This window comes from Gadus chalcogrammus, chromosome 16 (assembly GCF_026213295.1).
Source record: "Gadus chalcogrammus isolate NIFS_2021 chromosome 16, NIFS_Gcha_1.0, whole genome shotgun sequence".
NCBI classification, from domain to species: Eukaryota; Metazoa; Chordata; class Actinopteri; order Gadiformes; family Gadidae; genus Gadus; species Gadus chalcogrammus.
This window is the reverse complement of record NC_079427.1, coordinates 10,242,746-10,260,245: the sequence shown is the minus strand read 5'-3', so window position 1 is coordinate 10,260,245 and position 17,500 is coordinate 10,242,746. Positions and strand designations below refer to the sequence as shown.

The following is a 17,500-nucleotide window of genomic DNA, read 5'->3' as shown; positions in this document are numbered from 1 at the left end:
CGGTGACAACCACTCTATTTCTAGACCACAACCACTCTATTCCTAGACCAGGGGTGTCAAACTAATTTTCACCCCAGGCCATGCAAGGATTATGGTTCCCCTTAAAGGGCTGGGTGTCACTGTTGGACTATATCATTGAACTATTCCTTAAGATATTGTGAAATGACTGTATCTGTGTTTGATTATTATTTATTCAAGTGTACCAATATACATTGCATACTTGTACATGCAATTACATACATTTGAAAATACATGTAAGCGACTAAGAAAATTGCTCTGTGTTATAATTACATAAATCCTACGATACGATACGAATTTATCAAGTTAAGAAAACCAAGATTACTAAATCAATCAAGGATCAAACTGTTCAAGTGAATAAAAGAGTAATATTATCAAATATAAGTTATTACATTAACTCTGCTAAGCTCAAAAAAGTGGTTTGCGGACCCCGGTCCTACCCCCTTAATTCTGTAGGGTATGTCACATCTCCATATTCTGAGCCACCTCCTTCAAAAACTGCTGAACAGGCGGTGATCCAGGCCACAAGCCTGAATCACTGCCATTTAATGACCAGATTATTGTTGATTATTTTATAATCCAGTTCCAGAACAATTTCACACAGGGCTTCTTGGTGGCAAATGCAATGATAGGTTATCAGAGGTGTGTGGCACAACTTCTTTCAAATTCATTTGAAGCTCCCGCGGCCCACATAGAATGAGGTGGGCGGGCCGGATTCGTCCCGCGGGCCCTGTGTTTGACACCTCTGTCCCAGACAAACCGGGAACTCTAGTTATTCTTCCTCTATTGATTTCAATATGAATACCTGAAGTTACAGCATTTCTACTATAAAATATATTGCACCATGAGCCATAACTGTGACCATTATACTGTACTTCTGTTAGCCTTAAGCCTAGCTCAGTCTTTATGCCATACCACATCACCTCCTGCTGTGTAATGAGCTGCATTTAGCACAAGATCTAATGATAACACCAAATCCATATTTCCAGATTTTTGGGTGAAGAAATGAAAAAGTAATGTGAAAGTAGTGTAATGCCTTACAATTCAAAGACAGTAATAATGTAATGTAACTAATTACTTTGAAATGACAGTAACAAGTAATAAATAATGCATTACTCTTTTGAAGTAACTTGCCGAACACTGCTCATTTATAGTGTATTCATGTCATCCTTCAGAAATCAATTATCTTTTAAGAACAATTCATATTTTAGAATTTGATCTAACCTTCACTGTCCTTTGCTCTCCATTTTTCTCTTCTCTCCCCTCTCCTCTTCTCTTCTCTCCTCGCTCCTCTCTACTCTCCTCCCCTCCCCTCTATCAACTCTCCTCCCCCCTTCAGGGGTATAATTGCTTGCCTGTGGACGACCTCCTGGAGAAATACTACCTCTCACCTTCCTACGGGGTCGAGTTTTGCGTCGGTTTCCTTGGCAACCTGCTGGTTGTCATCGGATACGTCTTCTGTCTGCCTAAGTGGGGCAGCATTAATGTTTACCTCTTCAACCTGGCCGCCTCTGACCTCGTCTTCCTGTGCACACTCCCACGCCTCTCCTACCTGTATGCCAACGGCAAATCAGAGACCAACCCCTACATGTGCATCATCAACCGCTACATCCTGCACGTCAACCTCTACTCCTCCATCCTCTTCATGGTGTGGATCAGCATGGACCGCCTGCTGCTCGTCATGCATCCCAGCAAGTTGCACTCCCTCCTGACCTGCAGGGCGGCGCTGGTGGTGACGGGCCTGAGCTGGCTGGCCGTCAACGTCGAAGTGGCGCCCATGATCTCCCTCATGATCCAGGACCACCAAAGTGGCAACTGGAGCATCTGCAAGGACTTTGCCAGCCTGGAGGGGGACCTGGACACGCTGGGCTACAGCCTGGGGCTGACACTGACCGGCTACATCCTGCCCCTGGTGGGGATCTGCGTCTTCTCGCACAGGATTACGCTTCTGCTGCACAGCCAGGAGAAGGCGCTGCAGCGCCAGAAAACCGCGTACGGCCGGCCTGTGCGTGTGGTCCGTGCGGCGGCGGTCATGTTCCTGGTGCTCTACACGCCGTACCACGTGATGCGGAATGTGCAGATCGCGGCCAGTGCGGATTGGGCAGGGCTGAGCCAGTGCAGCAGGGTGCGCATCAAGGCGCTGTATATCGTGACCAGGCCGGTGGCGTTCTTCCACAGCGTGATCAACCCCGTCTTCTACTTCTTCATGGGAGACCACTTCCGAGAGCTCCTGTTGGGGAAGCTCAGGAAGCTGATCCGGATGAGACAAACTATCACACTCTCACGTCCTTCAGTTGGAATTCCGACCTAACCAATGCATTTATGCCGGGTTTTAGATGCAGTTCACCAGTTGCAAAGTGGGAAAACCGTACGACTCGACGAACAAATATGGCTGCGCCCGTAATGGATTTTTTTGTCTTTGTATTTTTACCACGTTGGTCGTTTTAATGTTGATTTTAAATGCACTTACATATTTGATTACATTGCTGCTTTAACCCGATCACCAATTTATGCATTACAAAGTCTTGCTGTGAGTGCAATACAATGGAAAGTTTTGTTGCTTGTTTTCGAGCTAGTTTGCTAAAGAGGCTAATGTAGCTAACAATAACAACAGTGTTGGGAGTAAAGCGTTACAAAAGTAATGCATTACTTACGCACATTACAAGGCATTTTAAACCCGAAATGTGTGTTGTTTTTATACAAATTTGCCAAAGCTGCGAGATTCGCAGAGGAGAAAAATATCTGCGCAAATGTTCCTTCCTCTTGCTGCTAGAGGAGAAGATCACGGCAGCAAAGAGTCCAGGGGGGTTGTAGTCTTTTCGCTCGGTTCTCCGTATCAATAGTAGGGCTAGAATGGAGCGAAAAGACTACAACCAGCCCGCTTTCTGGTTCTGGTCAAGGAGCAATGAGTTTTCCAACCGAAATCAATGGATTGACAAAATGCCAAATAAAACACGACAGAAACTGTATTTCGCTATGATACTTGATTTGGAACATCAACAAACACTGCTAACCACTCGGTGAGTTGCACATTTCTGAAAACGAACGTTTAGGGTTGTTTAAGGACAGCTTTGTGAACACCCATAACCAGCCATTGTGAAGCAGGCAGGGGCGAAATTGAAATGTGCCAAATACCAAAGACTAGAGTTGGCTCGGTCGCCAACGAATCAGTGTGAATGAATGAATCTTTAAGACGAACGAACTGAACTGTTTCCTCTCTCTCTCGTTCGTCTCGTTCATTCTCAGACTCGTCTTCTCCCAGACCCCCTAGTTGCTGACTCGCTGACAGTTCGTTCACACACTGTGTGAGTGGTGAGGAGGGACCGACCAATCGTATGCTGTTCTAGGACTGAGTCTAGGACGCTCTCGTCGAATTTTAGCCAATGAGAGACAGAAATTAACCGGTTTCTTGGGGAAAAAACAAATGGGCTTAGTGAGCGAGCTATTATTCACAATGGCCATCTGTTGCATGGACGTATTTAAAGGATACATTATACAAATGTATAATTCAAAATTCGTCCCAGCCTTGATGCCACATTTTTCACAACCTACCAGCTCTTGTTGTGAAGACTAGTCACGCGCCATTCGTTTCAATGCGAATCGCGACGGTATACTTTCAACATAAAGTGTACATATTTATAATTTGAAATACCTCCCTGCCTTTATGCCACATATACTCTAGGGTATATAGCATATAACCGCGTTGTCTGATTACAGTTTAATTCGTTTTTTACAACCTACGAGCTCTCGTTGTGAAGACTAGTCACCGCGGCATTCGTTTTAATGGGAATCGGGACGGTCTATACTCGCAACATAAAGTGTACATATTTGTCATTTGAAATTCGTCCCAGCCTTTATACCACAGATACTCTAGGGTCTATAGCATATAACTGCGTTGTCCGATTACAGTTTAAGGCATTTTCACAACCTTCCAGCTCTCGCTGTGAAGACAACTCACTGTGCCATTTGTTTAAATGGGAATCGCGACGGTCCATACTTTCAACATTTACATATTTGTAATTGGAAATTCGTCCCAGCCTTTATACCACAGATACTTTAGGGTCTATAGCATATAACCGCGTTGTCTGATTACAGTTTAATTCATTTTTAACAACCTCTCTTATTGAAGGCAGTGTTAATTTTGGCAGCTAGATTTAGTCTTGGGCTGCACAGGGTTCTGTTTATCAGAGCCACCCGGGACCCCCACCATCATTGCTAAATCTAAAAATATATATATCTAAAAGAATCTAAGTCTATTATCTTGCTAATATGTTAAACATCTAATAATCAACTACACCCCAATCCTGTTGCGTTTGGTTAAAGTTGTAATGTTGACTTTTGAGAATGAGAACGAGGGAGGTGCTGAGTCTGAGAACCGTGCATTCCATGATTCGATTCACCGCTACCGGAAACTCGACTGAACGAACAAACGAGGGAGGGGCTGAGTCCGACCGACAAAGAGAACCGTGCATGATTCGTTTCACGGCTACCGGAAACTCAACTGAACGAAGGAACAAACAAACGATTTGCGAACGACTCCTCTTGTCGAACTGAACGACGCGAACTGAGTCACGCTAAATCCAACCCTACCCAAGACAGGAAATGCCAAAATGTCGGTCACAACCACTCAATTCGTAGAAAAAACAGAACTCTAGTTTTTCTTCCTCTATTGATTTTAATCTGATTACCTAGTTATTTATTTTTTGAAATGTAAGCTGTCTAGTTGCTCTACACCTACATTTAGATGTATATTGTATCTCTTTCTTCTGACAAATGTACGTATTGTAAGTCACTTTGGATAAAAGCATCTGCTAAATGCCCTACATGTAAAATGTAAATGCAAATATAACTGTAAATCTTTGTCAAACAAAGCAGAACAAATATTGATTTAAAAGTCTGTAACTAAGGCAGTCCAGACCACGCCATTAAACAAATTATATGTAAATAGAATTGTTAAAGCTGCACCAGACCACAATTAGACAATATGCTGGCTCTCATGGATGTTATCAGCAGACATATACCTTATTATCCTTTCGCTGTAGAACAGACAATAAGTTATGGAAAAGCATTAAAAAAAACTGTCTGCCTGCTTGCAGCTATGGGGTTAATGGCACGCTGTCACCCTTTTTTCATACCCTTCCAGAGTATGAAAAAATAAATAATAATCCTGAACGGAAACGGTCTAAAACGAAATATATGCACTATTAGTTTGATCTAACTCTTGACTTATTATACTTATTGAAAGTGTTATATTTTGATGCTATGAATAAACATTGCACTTGACAATCAATTGCCACCCCAAGTATAAGAATGGCCCGAGCTGGCCACCACAGTTATAATGTCCTGGCTACACCCCGCACACTATGCTTGTAAAAACATCACCAGACGTCACATTGTGATGGTGACAATGTGTGGCAAGCCTGAAAGTGATGTGACAAATCCTACATAATAATAATCTTGAGTTTATTATTATAAACACTTGAGTAATACTCTAACATCCAAATGTGACATGACTCTCTCATTGAACCTTTAACCCACAAATGTGTGTTTAGACACGTTTACATCCACACTCTCACATGCAAGTGCTCAAAGTCATCACTCCTTCGTCTTCTCTTCCCTGCTGTCTCTTTACAACTGTCAAATTGTAACTAAAGCTTCTTTAAAGGTGCAATTTGTGGCAGATAGTGGAACGGGTTTGGAAGAAATTGAATATAATATTCCATAGGTATGTTTTAACTAGTGTATAATCCCATGAAATTAAGAATTGTCTTTCGTTTCCTTGGAAAGAGCCCTTTATATCTACAGGGACAGGTGTTGCAAATTAGCATCCACTATAGGATACTTGCATTGGATAGCTGTTCTCAGTTTGTCTATGAACACTGTAGGCTATCTGTCCCTATCAAATAATCCGTGAATACATAAATAGGGAGAGGTTTCTCTTCCACGGAGCCCCGAGCCCGCCATGTTGCACCACCATGTGTCTACGGTAGCCCGAAAGGGTTATATGGCTCTAGAGAGGACGCATTTTGTACTTTGATTCAAAATTACTATTTTACCTTTAAACTAACATCTAGTGATATACGAAATACAATTTATTAATCTATCAAGGAATCTCCTCACCACACAGTCGTCGTTGCTGCCGTCGACGATGAAATCATTTGGGGAACTGTGGGGGGTGGGGGTGTACAGTGGGGTGCAATCTCCAACCTAACCACCAGATGCCAGTAAACACACTGCCCCTTTAATGTGGGAAACGTGAACAAAGACTGCTTTAAAAAGAAAATCTGACATATTCCACATCTTTACATTATTTTGTTATCCTGTGGGTATTTTGTAGAAGTGCGATGTCATTAAATACCTCAATTATAATTATTATTATTTTGAGTGCATATAGGCTTTCCATATGTCCAAAACACATTGATGATAACAGGAGAACTGAAATAGCTACATCACTGCATCATGATTAGGTAACATTTGATTTATCATGAAAAATAAAATAATGATTATTTTTACAACAATCAAATTTACCCAAATTTCCTTTATTACACATTGCTTTGGTACAAAATGTTTCAAAGCAGTTGTCTATAAAGTATTGATATCACTCAATATCAATATGCCAAAATGTACAAATGTATGTTTATTATTTAGCTTAGCTAAATGGTTAAGCTATGTCTATATATCGAGCCTAGCAAAACAGCTAATAGCGAATATGTCAAAGTTCCCAATTGGGTCATTGCCCTCAATTGCATCCATTCATAAGACAGCACAATATAGCAAAGAAAAGGTTACAAGGACAGCCTGAGGAAGGTTATAATGACCTTCGCTTGAGTCTTGAGTTCTCTAGTGTGTGGTGCGACGAACACAGTACAATGATCGCTGAGCTGTCTTGATACGTCTACATTTACTCAACAAAATATTGCTTAATCTCTCGCAAACAAAACAAAGCAACAAAATATTGAAACAGTCTGTCTTCGAGGAAGTCCAGGCAATGTTACAAAGGCAAAACTGAGGCAATATATAATATGTAAATAGTGATGTAAATTCTGCACCGCACCACAATATAAGTGTTTCAGAACGCCCATGGATGCTATCAACAGCCATGTATTATCTCGGCTGTAGAACAGGCAAAGTATTATGGAAAACCATTAATAAGCCTGTCTGCCTGCTTGCCGCCAGCAGGTTAATGGCACACTGTGCTTGTGAAAACATAACCAGATGCCATAGTGTGATGTTGAGAATGTGTGGCATGCCTGCAAGGGATGTGACAAATCCTACATGCTACACTTGTTTAGTCACAACAACAAAGTGTGACATCAAAACGTGTGAACCCACACATTTTAAGGCAAGTTTATTTACCCACACACACTCACATGCAACAAAGTGCACTAATACAAACACGTGTTTTTTTGCTAGTTTATTAACACACGCACACTTACACACACACACACACACTCACATGCGCGCGCGCGCACACACACACACACACACACACACACACACACACACACACACACACACACACACACACACACACACACACACACACACACAGTCACACACACACACACACACACACACACACACATATGTTAACCGGTTTGCCAGAGATATATTGTTTTGTTTTTGTTTTTGTTTTTGAGACCAGGTTGAAAAATAACACCTTAAAACCACTTTCAATCACAAAACACTTCCGCCCACATTGGCATGTGCTCATCAGTGGTACAACACTGAAAACATTGACCCTGGCATAACAGAGAGCGCCCTGTCCTGTAGCCAGAATCATGTGGTCCCGCAGGCTGTCTCATATGATATTGTTTATGTTGCACTGTCAGTGGCCACAATGTGCCCGGGAGCACCTCAAAATCCCCCCTTGGCAGGCAGTCGGGCCAATGACAGGGCAGAGCAGTAGCGATGGAGCCACACAACAAAACGCATTACATCATACGCTGAATACTGAGTTGGCTAAGTGGATGATGGTGTGAGAGGAAGGGAAATGGAGGTAGGTGTTGATGTTGGTGTGTGTGTGTGGGTTTGTGTGTTTATGCGTGTGTGTGTGTGTGTGTGTGTGTGTGTGTGTGTGTGTGTGTGTGTGTGTGTGTGTGTGTGTGTGTGTGTGTGTGTGTGTGTGTGTGTGTGTGTGTGTGCGTGTGTGTTTGTGTGTGTGTGTGTGTGTGTCTCTATGTGTGTGTGTCTCTGTGTGTTTGTGTGTGTGTGTGTCTGTGTGTGTTTCTGTTCTTTTTTTAGAGGTTGAGTTGGCAATGGTCCATTTTAGTTCATTTCAGTTCATTTGCGTTTCAGTTGTGTAATCTGAGAGAGAGAGAGAGCGAGAGAGAGAGAGAGAGATTTTTGATTGCATGAAAAACACAATGTAATAATGAAAAAATGAAAAAATGAAAAAATTCAGAATACAGAAAGAACTGCATTAATGTAATACGATAACGCTAGATCATCAACAACCATTACCAACCATCATGTCCTATTGCCTCGGAGAATGGCACAATAAGGGTTCACTTATTGGTCATTTTGGGAGAATAGTGCAAATCTTTCTGCTGGCACATCATGAAAGGAAGTCTAATATAACAGTGTTTGAAGCTATAAACTTCAAACTAGCATCTAGCTACTATAAAATGTGTTTGGGTTTATTTATTTATTTATTATGTATGTTAATATCATACTGAAAACTCTGTCTCCATGTCTGCGTCCCGGACTGCAAGGAACCGGGTGGCGTGTCCCCTCGATGACCCCTCGATGAGGGCTGGTTCCAGTGCTCTCGTCCTCTCCGTCTAGACTCCCTCACCTCCCTCCTGGCTGGTCTGCCTGCCTGTGCTCTCCGAGCCCTGAAGCTCATCCAGAATGCAGCAGCCTTGGTGCTCTTCAACCTGTCCGGGTCCTCCCGCACTTCACCTCTCCTCCACACCGCACTTCATCTAAAGCAGTTGGCTTTATTCAATGTTTGGTTTCATTCAATGTTCTTGCATGACTCTTGCCAATTTCCCGGGATGTATCCTCATGGTTGAATTTACTCATTGTATGTTTATTTTTATTTAGCTGACACTTTTGGTGTCAGCTAAATAGTAGTAGTAGTAAAAAGCAATATAATAATAATATATATATAATAATGCAATATAATAATAATACAAAGCAAGCAATATAAGTATGCATACTTCTTAGGAAGGATGCAAAGTGCAGGTTTATGATAAATTAAAGCCGCTTCTGAACAGGGGACAATAGCTCTGCATAGAATGTTTTGCATACTATGTTCTGTAGAACAATCTCGCCATACTGTGTCAGCCGTCTGCTGTAATCTATTTCCCGTTTATCATATTAGCCTCTGCTAAAGGAGCATCACAATGGGATATCAACTGTGAACATTAAACTAGAAATGAGACTCTGGGAGCCAACGTTATCGAATGAATTCATCACAGAACGTGATGCTATCTGAGAGAAAGAAAACATTTGTGTACGTGTCTGTGTGCATGCGTCCGTGCATGTGTGTGTGCGTGTGTGTGTGTTTGTGTATGCATGTGTGTGTGTGTGCAGAGCTTTATAATCTAGCTTGGCACAAGGTTTTTTATTAAACAAACATTTAAATAAAACTCTGTCTTGGATAATATATATTTAATTTCCGCCGTCTGTCTCGAAACCTGGGAGCGACTGACTCCCCCAAAGGCAGCTCATTGAATGCTAATGTGGTATTTTTCTGTATATCTATTCATATTCCTCACTTGAATAACCCCAGAACCTCTTCAATGCTTTTGCTCCCTTTCTACTCCATATCAGATAGTTCAGCTTCTTTGTGTATTTTTTTCCTTTTGATTCTGTCATCTGATAGTTTTCTAGAATCAGTCGCCATCAGTCATGGCCCTGGCTCACACACACACACACACACATCGGAAAGAAGCTGAGCCTCAGACTATGATGCTCCACACAGTATAACTGGAAGTTATCACTGAGACGCAATGAAAGTCGGCGGAATTGGATCCATACAACACACACGAGACAAGCTAGTCATAGGTTGGGTCTCTTTATTTTCAGAAAAAACAATACACGTCGTTCTAGGTTCTTCTTTTGCAAATAAAAACATACAAATCATAATATTTACAAATGAGTAAGGAGCAGAATTATGAAGGGGAAACAACGCTAAATAATAAGGTATAGTCCATGTAAGATACACGATGTGGAGCAGTGTGGTTTCTTTGGTAAAACAATATGAACAATCTGCATGAGCTTCAAATAGCAACACAACAAGTATTCCCTAGCCTAACAATCGATGCAGCCTGTGTGTCGCTTCGGTTCACACAACTCCCACAAAGATTGGCTACACAAAAAACCCACAAAGCTAATAAAAACGACAAAGCCCTCTCAGATGATGACGTGATCTCTAGCACATGTGCTGTTAAAAACGTCACAAGCTTCACAGAGATAATCAGATCCAACGAGAGACTTCCAAAGAGCGACGCAGAAAGAGAGATCTGACTCCACTGGGTTTGGCTGACCTCACGTGACATCCAGAGTACTGCGGCTATCGGGTTACTGCTGCGCAACTTTTCCCTGCCCTCTCCCCTAAACGGACGTCGGTGCTCGGTGAACTCTAACCACTAATGTTGTCTTCTTTTGTGTTGGAAATTCATTCAGATGAACCCAGGTGCAGCCCCGGTCTGGAGGAACCAGTGAGGTTTGAACTAGGATTATCTACACTGTGGCTACGAGCTACCGCCACTTTGTGGTTGATCAAGCTGCCCCCCATGCATGCGCTGTTCGGAAATAAGATTATTTTTACACCTATGATTTATACAATATATCTGTGGTATTTACTGTTGTTGTTGGTAGCAGTTTATTAAGTGTTATGTGTAACAAGGCAAGCATACACCGTCGATTACATTCCAATCTTACTTCTAATAAAATCAAACATTTAATGCAAAGCACGAATCCCTGTAGTATAAAAGAAATGTCCGCTCTGACTTTTCGCAACACGATGTGGTACATTACCGAGAGATGCAAGATGCAGGATTGCCCACCCACAAGCCTGACCTGTAGTAGGCGTCCTTCAGCAAAGTGCCTAAACTAATGGAGTGAATACTAGTCGCTTATAAGTGTGGTCCTTGCATAATTGAAAAAAAAAAAGATGTACTTCAACAGAAAAAAACATTGAGACGAAAAACAACAACAGAAACCAAAAGAGGAAAAAATACAATTGAAAAAAAGAGAAAAGATCTGAAAAGAAAAAAAAAACGGAAAACTAAAACCTTGCGAGTCAACAGGCGGCCGACCAATGCTAAGGAACCAACAGCGGGAGCGGGACCGCCGCAACCGTCGCCACTGACCCATCCCTCCCTCCCGGGCTTACAAGTTTTCCTGCAGCCAGCGGACGTAGTTGTCCGTCATGCGGCGAGCGATGGCGAAGTCCATGGGCCACAGGTTGAACATCATCGCCCCGTGGAAGCCCGCGCCGTAGTGTTCGTGGGTCACCTCCACGCCGGCTTCTCGCAGCCGCGTCACGTACATGATCCCGTCGTCGCGCAGGACGTCGTACTCGCACGTCAGCACGTAAGCCTTGGGCAGCGAGCGCAGGGCGCTGTCCGGCACCAGCAGGGGCGACGCCCGGGGGTCCCCGATGGCCCTGGACGGACCCCCGTCGGGTGCCGGGACACCCACCGCCGCCTGGTCGCGTCCCACAGCGGGGACGCTGTAGTTGTAGTCGGCCCGGTAGGACTCGGGGAGGTAGGCGCCCCAGTTGACGAACTTGAGCAGGTCTGCGGACTCGGGCCCGTTGTGGGTGTTGGACATCATGGTCCGGAACAGGGCCTTGTCGCTGGTGAAGTACTCGCTCCAGAAGCGCACCATCAGGGTGCGCGGCAGGATGGGCATGTCCCGGTTCTGCTGGTAGGACGGGGTGTTGAGGTCCAGGGCCTGTAGCACCGGGTAGAGCAGGGCCTGGATCTTCAGCTGGATCTTCTGGTCCGGGTCCTGCCGTAGCTATGGATACCGGGACGGGGGAGGGGGAGGGAGATAACGGAGAGGAAGGGAGAAGGAGAAGAATAAGAAAGGAAGAATAGAAGTACGAAAGAGAGAAAGGATGAAAGAAAATGAAAGAAAGAACGGAAAATCTGAATCATTTGCATGAAAAGCTACACAAACTTAACAGAAAACTATTGTTTGGAAGTGGGGACAAGTCATTTCTCTACGCTCAACCAATGTAGGTAACATTGCCTTAACTCTTCTTCTGTTGTCCATAGGCATAGCTTAGCAGCTAGCCTTGTTGTTTATATCCAGTGCTAGGATGAGCTAACCTGCTGGGACACCGCTGCTGCCAGGTTCCCTCCCGCGCTGTCCCCAGACACCGCGATGCGCCCCGGGTCCACCGAGTAGCGAGCCAGGACCTCCTCCTGGAGGAAGTGCTTGACCACGCTATAGACGTCCTCGTAAGGGACGGGGAAGTGGTGGGCTGGAGCCAGGCGGTACCTAGCAGAGGAGGAGAGGTCATAAGAGTGGGATTGATCATCATGATGCATGGGTTTTGGCTAGGCTAGCCAGGCTAAGGCCAAGCTATGAGCACATTTTCCACTTTTTATCATGTCTGATGTCATCATTAGCTGACTCTTTAGTACAAAGGGCAGTTAAGAAATGCTTACTTTAAGAAACACGACTGCAGTCCAATGGTTAAAGAGATTAAGTGTTCGTATTTCAAGGTTTAACCTTGAAAGTGTTCTGACGCCTTGGTTTAGGGTTGTATAATCACAAAAGTTAGAAGGTCTCAGACTGGTTGAAGATGGATTAAAAAACCATCTTTGTTATTTCCTGGGAATATTCCACAACTCCGTACAACCGTTAGAAGTCATTTGATGAAGCAGAGTAAGGATATAAGTATTTGGCTGCTTCTGATGTTGGACATATGTGCTTTGAATGCTTTGCACTAAAACCTCTCCAGAGATCCAAAGACACGAATGAGATGAATTGACTGAAGCAAGCTGAATTAGGTAACCCTTTGAGGTCACCAAAGGAGGCACAAACCCATCTTAAGGACAACACTGGATGGAGAACCTATGAAAAGTTGAAGACTTATATGAGTCTGAACAACATTAGTAGCAGTGCTGAGCTATGAAGATATGGTACATTTCGTCACTGTAAAAAGTCTTCAGTGTGCATTCATAAAGAGAGTTGGTGGGTATTCCAGTCCATACATTCATAAAACTTTTGTTCTTCAGGGGTCCCTTGGCATCGTGTAGCATCTTATCTTAGCTAGCTTTGTTGCATACAGGGAAGGGGTTAACCAAACAATTGTAAGTGCATGTCACTTGGTTCTGTGAACATCCATATTGTACTAACAGCAATATATTGTTACTCTTTCTTCTGACAAATGTAATTATTGTTTGCTTTCGATAAAAGCGTCTGCTAAATGCCCTTAATGCAAAATGTATTACAAGCTCTGATACAAGTTTACCTGTAAAGATTGATAGGTCTATATATGAAGCTAGTCCAGCCAGGCCCAGCCACTCATACATGCTGTGTAGTCCTGTGTCGACAGGAATTGAGTTCAATATTCCATATCCCACGACACATGTGACTCAGCCATTTACTCTATGAAACCCATATTACGGGTGGGTCCTATCCCCCGAAATAATGTAACAATCCCCATACATTCCTGACAGATGCTGACATTATTTCACAGGAAACGTGACGGAAAATCATTATGAGAGGGAACTTATCCGTCCACATCCATCCATCCATCCATCCATCAATCAATCGGTCTGAATACATCCAAAATATTCATCCATTCACTCAAAGTCATCCATACCTCTGCACACCTGCACACTCACACACACACACGCACGCACGCACGCACGCACGCACGCACGCACGCACGCACGCACGCACGCACGCACGCACGCACGCACGCACGCACGCACGCACGCACGCACGCACGCACGCACGCACGCACGCACGCACGCACGCACGCACGCACGCACACACACACACACACACACACACACACACACACACACACACACACACACACACACACACACACACACACACACGCAGGGAATGGAGTGTGCTGAGCAATATGTGTGTGTGGTGTCTCAGGGGTAAGTGAGAGAGGGAGGACTGTGACACAGCAGTGCCACCGGGGAATTGGCACCGGGGACAGTTGATTTAATACAGAGAGTCGGGTGGGACCAATGAAAACGAGCCAGCAGAAGCACTCCATGCTATCTGCCAACGCATCTCGGCACACCGGGAGGGCACTGGAACAGATACAATCAGAGTGTTCCTGGTGGGGGAGTGTGGCAGGCGTGGGAGTTAACAGGGAGAAGGCATTGGTTCCATTAGGAACCTGGTTTTGATTGAGTAATACCACAGGGACCAGCCTCTATTGGATAGAGGGAATCTCATCCGTAACGTCAGTGATTTTATCAACCAAATCGGCTGAAAGCACGATATTCTTTGGTGCTTTGTGAGTGTTGTTATTGCGGTGTCAAGGAAACATCTGGGTTGTTGGGACAGCTGTTGTAGCCGTTTCATCAATTTAGAAGAGTTAAAAGGCAGAGGTGTCCTGCTATTGAGGAAAATAAACCTTGGAACATTATTGACCAATCAGGATCGAGAATCCAGCAATGCTGTAGTATCACATACAATGATGATTATTAACAGATACTCACTCGACAGAGAGCACCATGGCGTCGAGGTCCGTGACCAGGGTTCTGGCCAGCGTGTCATAGGGGCTCATCCCTGCAGAAGACACACAGGTCGACGATAGGGCGTTAACATCCCACCTGATGCAACATTCATTCATTCATTCATTCATTCATTCATTCATTCATCCATCATTAAAATAGCACAAATGAACAGGGACCTGAAAGCGGCAAAGTTTCCTAATCAAATCAACCTTGATATTCCTGCATGATGCATATAGTGATTATAGCTACTTTTTATAGCTAGCGATTATCGATACTATCCCCAAAGTATCGTCCTAATTATAATTCTTCAACCTCAGCCTCATCTTCATCATCGTTGTTATTATTATGATGATCATGATGATGATTATGATGATAGTGATGATTATGAATATTATAATGATCATACAATGACTTCTATTTAAAGATTCAATATCACATCAGATCAGTCAGGGAGGATCTCCATGATGATCTTCCAGCGCCTCCAGCTACTCACGGGAGCTGCCCAGACACCAGCCCCCGCCGTGCAGGTAGATGACGGCCCTGCGAAGGTCAGCCGTGGGCCGGTCGGTCTGGGGCTGGTACAGCACCACCTCCACCCCGTCGAAGCGCTCCTCCGTCACCAACACGTGTTGGTCCGACAGCGGCACCACCCGCTCCGCCAGCGTGATGAAGTACATGACGCCCATGTAGTCCTTCAGCCCCAGCAGCTCACTGAGGTCCGCCTGCACGCACACGCACGCAAACAGAGACATGCAAACACACAGACACACACATACACGCATGCAGAGACATGCACACAGACAAACATGCACGCAGGCACGCGCACACACACATGCATGCACGCGCACAGACAGAAGCATGCATACACATACACGCACATGGAAACACCCGCACAGACACACGCACACATGCTCGCACACGCACAGATAAACCCCCCACACACACACACACACACACACACACACACACACACACACACACACACACACACACACACACACACACACACACACACACACACACACACACACACACACACACACACAAACAAAGAGGGGTAATGGATGGATTCAAACATGAATTTGGTTAATACATTTCTTTGAACTTTTTTACATTAGATTCTGTCTATTTTCATGAAAAGCATTCTTTGTGGCCATATGCGTCATCCCAATGGATGCACGCTTTGATATCTATAATTCTGCCGCGCTCAACAATAAAACCCCGGGACCACCACATCATGTGAGCGCCGCCGCTGTGAATGTCATAACACCCCTAAAGATATCCATGGGTGCGTAGCGGACACAGGCGGGCTCAGAGTCGCGCCACGACAGACAGGCTGGGCGACGGTAGGGCTTAGCGCAGATCAGCTGAGACCCGCCATGTCCGCTGTGGTAACCATAAGCACTGAACCGTGCATTTACCTCCACACACACACACACACACACACACACACACACACACACACACACACACACACACACACACACACACACACACACACACACACACACACACACACACCCACTTACACACACACACACACGCACACAAACACGTGCAAGCACGCACGCGCATGCACGTACGCACACCCACACACAGACACACGCATGTACAAACGCACAAGTAAACACACACACACACGCACACCAAAGCAAACAGAAAATGGGATGCCAAAATAGTTTTGGCTTGGTGAATTAATTAATTTACTAAAACGTTTGGAGCAATGCCTACATTGTACAATTATTCAATGAAAGAAAATTAGCAAAAACTTAATGGAAGTTTTCATGTTTGAATAGGCTTTTTTTTTGCATGGGATAAGGTTCTGCAGCTGGTATACTTATATCTAAATGTTTGTTGTCTTATGAACTACAGAGGGAACATCCATGTCTGACTCGAGGAATGACCTCCAGGAAGGCAGAGGCATCTCAGCACAGCCATCAACAAAGAGTGTATTTCCTTAATAGTGGCTATAATTAGAACAGGTGAGCGGCTATACTATGGCTGGATTAGTGTCTGACATAATCTGGTGTAACCAGCAGGGCTATTCGTGGCAGAACCATCACATAGGTGTTGCATAACGAAATATCTAACACTATTTGAGTTGACAGTGAAAAAGTTTGAAAAAGGAAACATTCCAAATAGATATATACATATTTTACATTTAAAAATGAATAAGAAATGTACTGTATTTATATTTTGTTAGTTTTTTCTGTGAACAGCCTCCTGAAATCGAGGCATCAGCAATAGAAAAACGCGACAGTTATTGCTTACCAGGTGGCTGAGAGCTCTGAAGAGGGAATTGGTCACCATAAGTTTCCATTTTTGATCAATGGCTTCCGGAATGGGCTCATAAATAAAATAAGCGGATAAAGAGCCGAGCACGATGAGGGAAACGATACCTTTCAACCTCATTGTGCCGGTGCGTCCCCGGCAGCGGAGTCCACGGGTGCAGAAGGAGAAACAAGGTGCCCTGCTCTGCTGCTCTTACTGATCAGTCTCTCCAGCGGAGGCACAGCTTTAATCTGATATCAAATTAAGCTGAATCCATCTGAGTGTGACAGCGCGTCTCAGTGTCATTTGATCGCTATCCGCGGGCATTGGTAGAGTATTCTTCTCTTCATTGCGGTTGTTGTGGTGTTGCATGCGGATGCTCCGTTACGCACGCCTTGTCCTGCACTATTTCTTACACCGACGGTCCCGCGGACATAACTGTGCAGCGAGAGAGGGTCGAAGATAGGAACACAAGATATCACAACCCCCGTATGCTCTCTCTCCACCCCCCCCCCCGCCCCCTGCGGCTCACG

General features: G+C 44.4%; 2 protein-coding genes across 2 annotated transcripts in view; one reads left to right on the top strand and one right to left on the bottom strand.

Annotated features, from left to right (window-relative positions):
• The window catches only part of LOC130406453 (succinate receptor 1-like), a 4,045-nt gene extending 602 nt beyond the window's left edge, over positions 1 to 3,443 (top strand). Inside the window, exon 2 of the mRNA XM_056612040.1 lies at positions 1,358 to 3,443. Coding sequence (XP_056468015.1) covers positions 1,358 to 2,329 — 972 coding nt within the window. The 3' untranslated portion in view covers positions 2,330 to 3,443. The remainder of the gene's footprint in view (positions 1 to 1,357) is intronic.
• Positions 3,444 to 10,031: 6,588 nt separating this feature from the next.
• On the bottom strand, positions 10,032 to 17,455 carry aadac (arylacetamide deacetylase). Its single transcript, XM_056612165.1, has 5 exons — positions 16,968 to 17,455; positions 15,190 to 15,418; positions 14,679 to 14,748; positions 12,309 to 12,480; positions 10,032 to 11,994 (listed from the first exon to the last, which is right to left on the bottom strand). Exons 1-5 carry the CDS (start codon positions 17,106 to 17,108, stop codon positions 11,362 to 11,364), a joined length of 1,245 nt encoding a protein of 414 aa, XP_056468140.1. The 5' UTR covers positions 17,109 to 17,455; the 3' UTR covers positions 10,032 to 11,361.
• Positions 17,456 to 17,500: the final 45 nt, after the last annotated feature.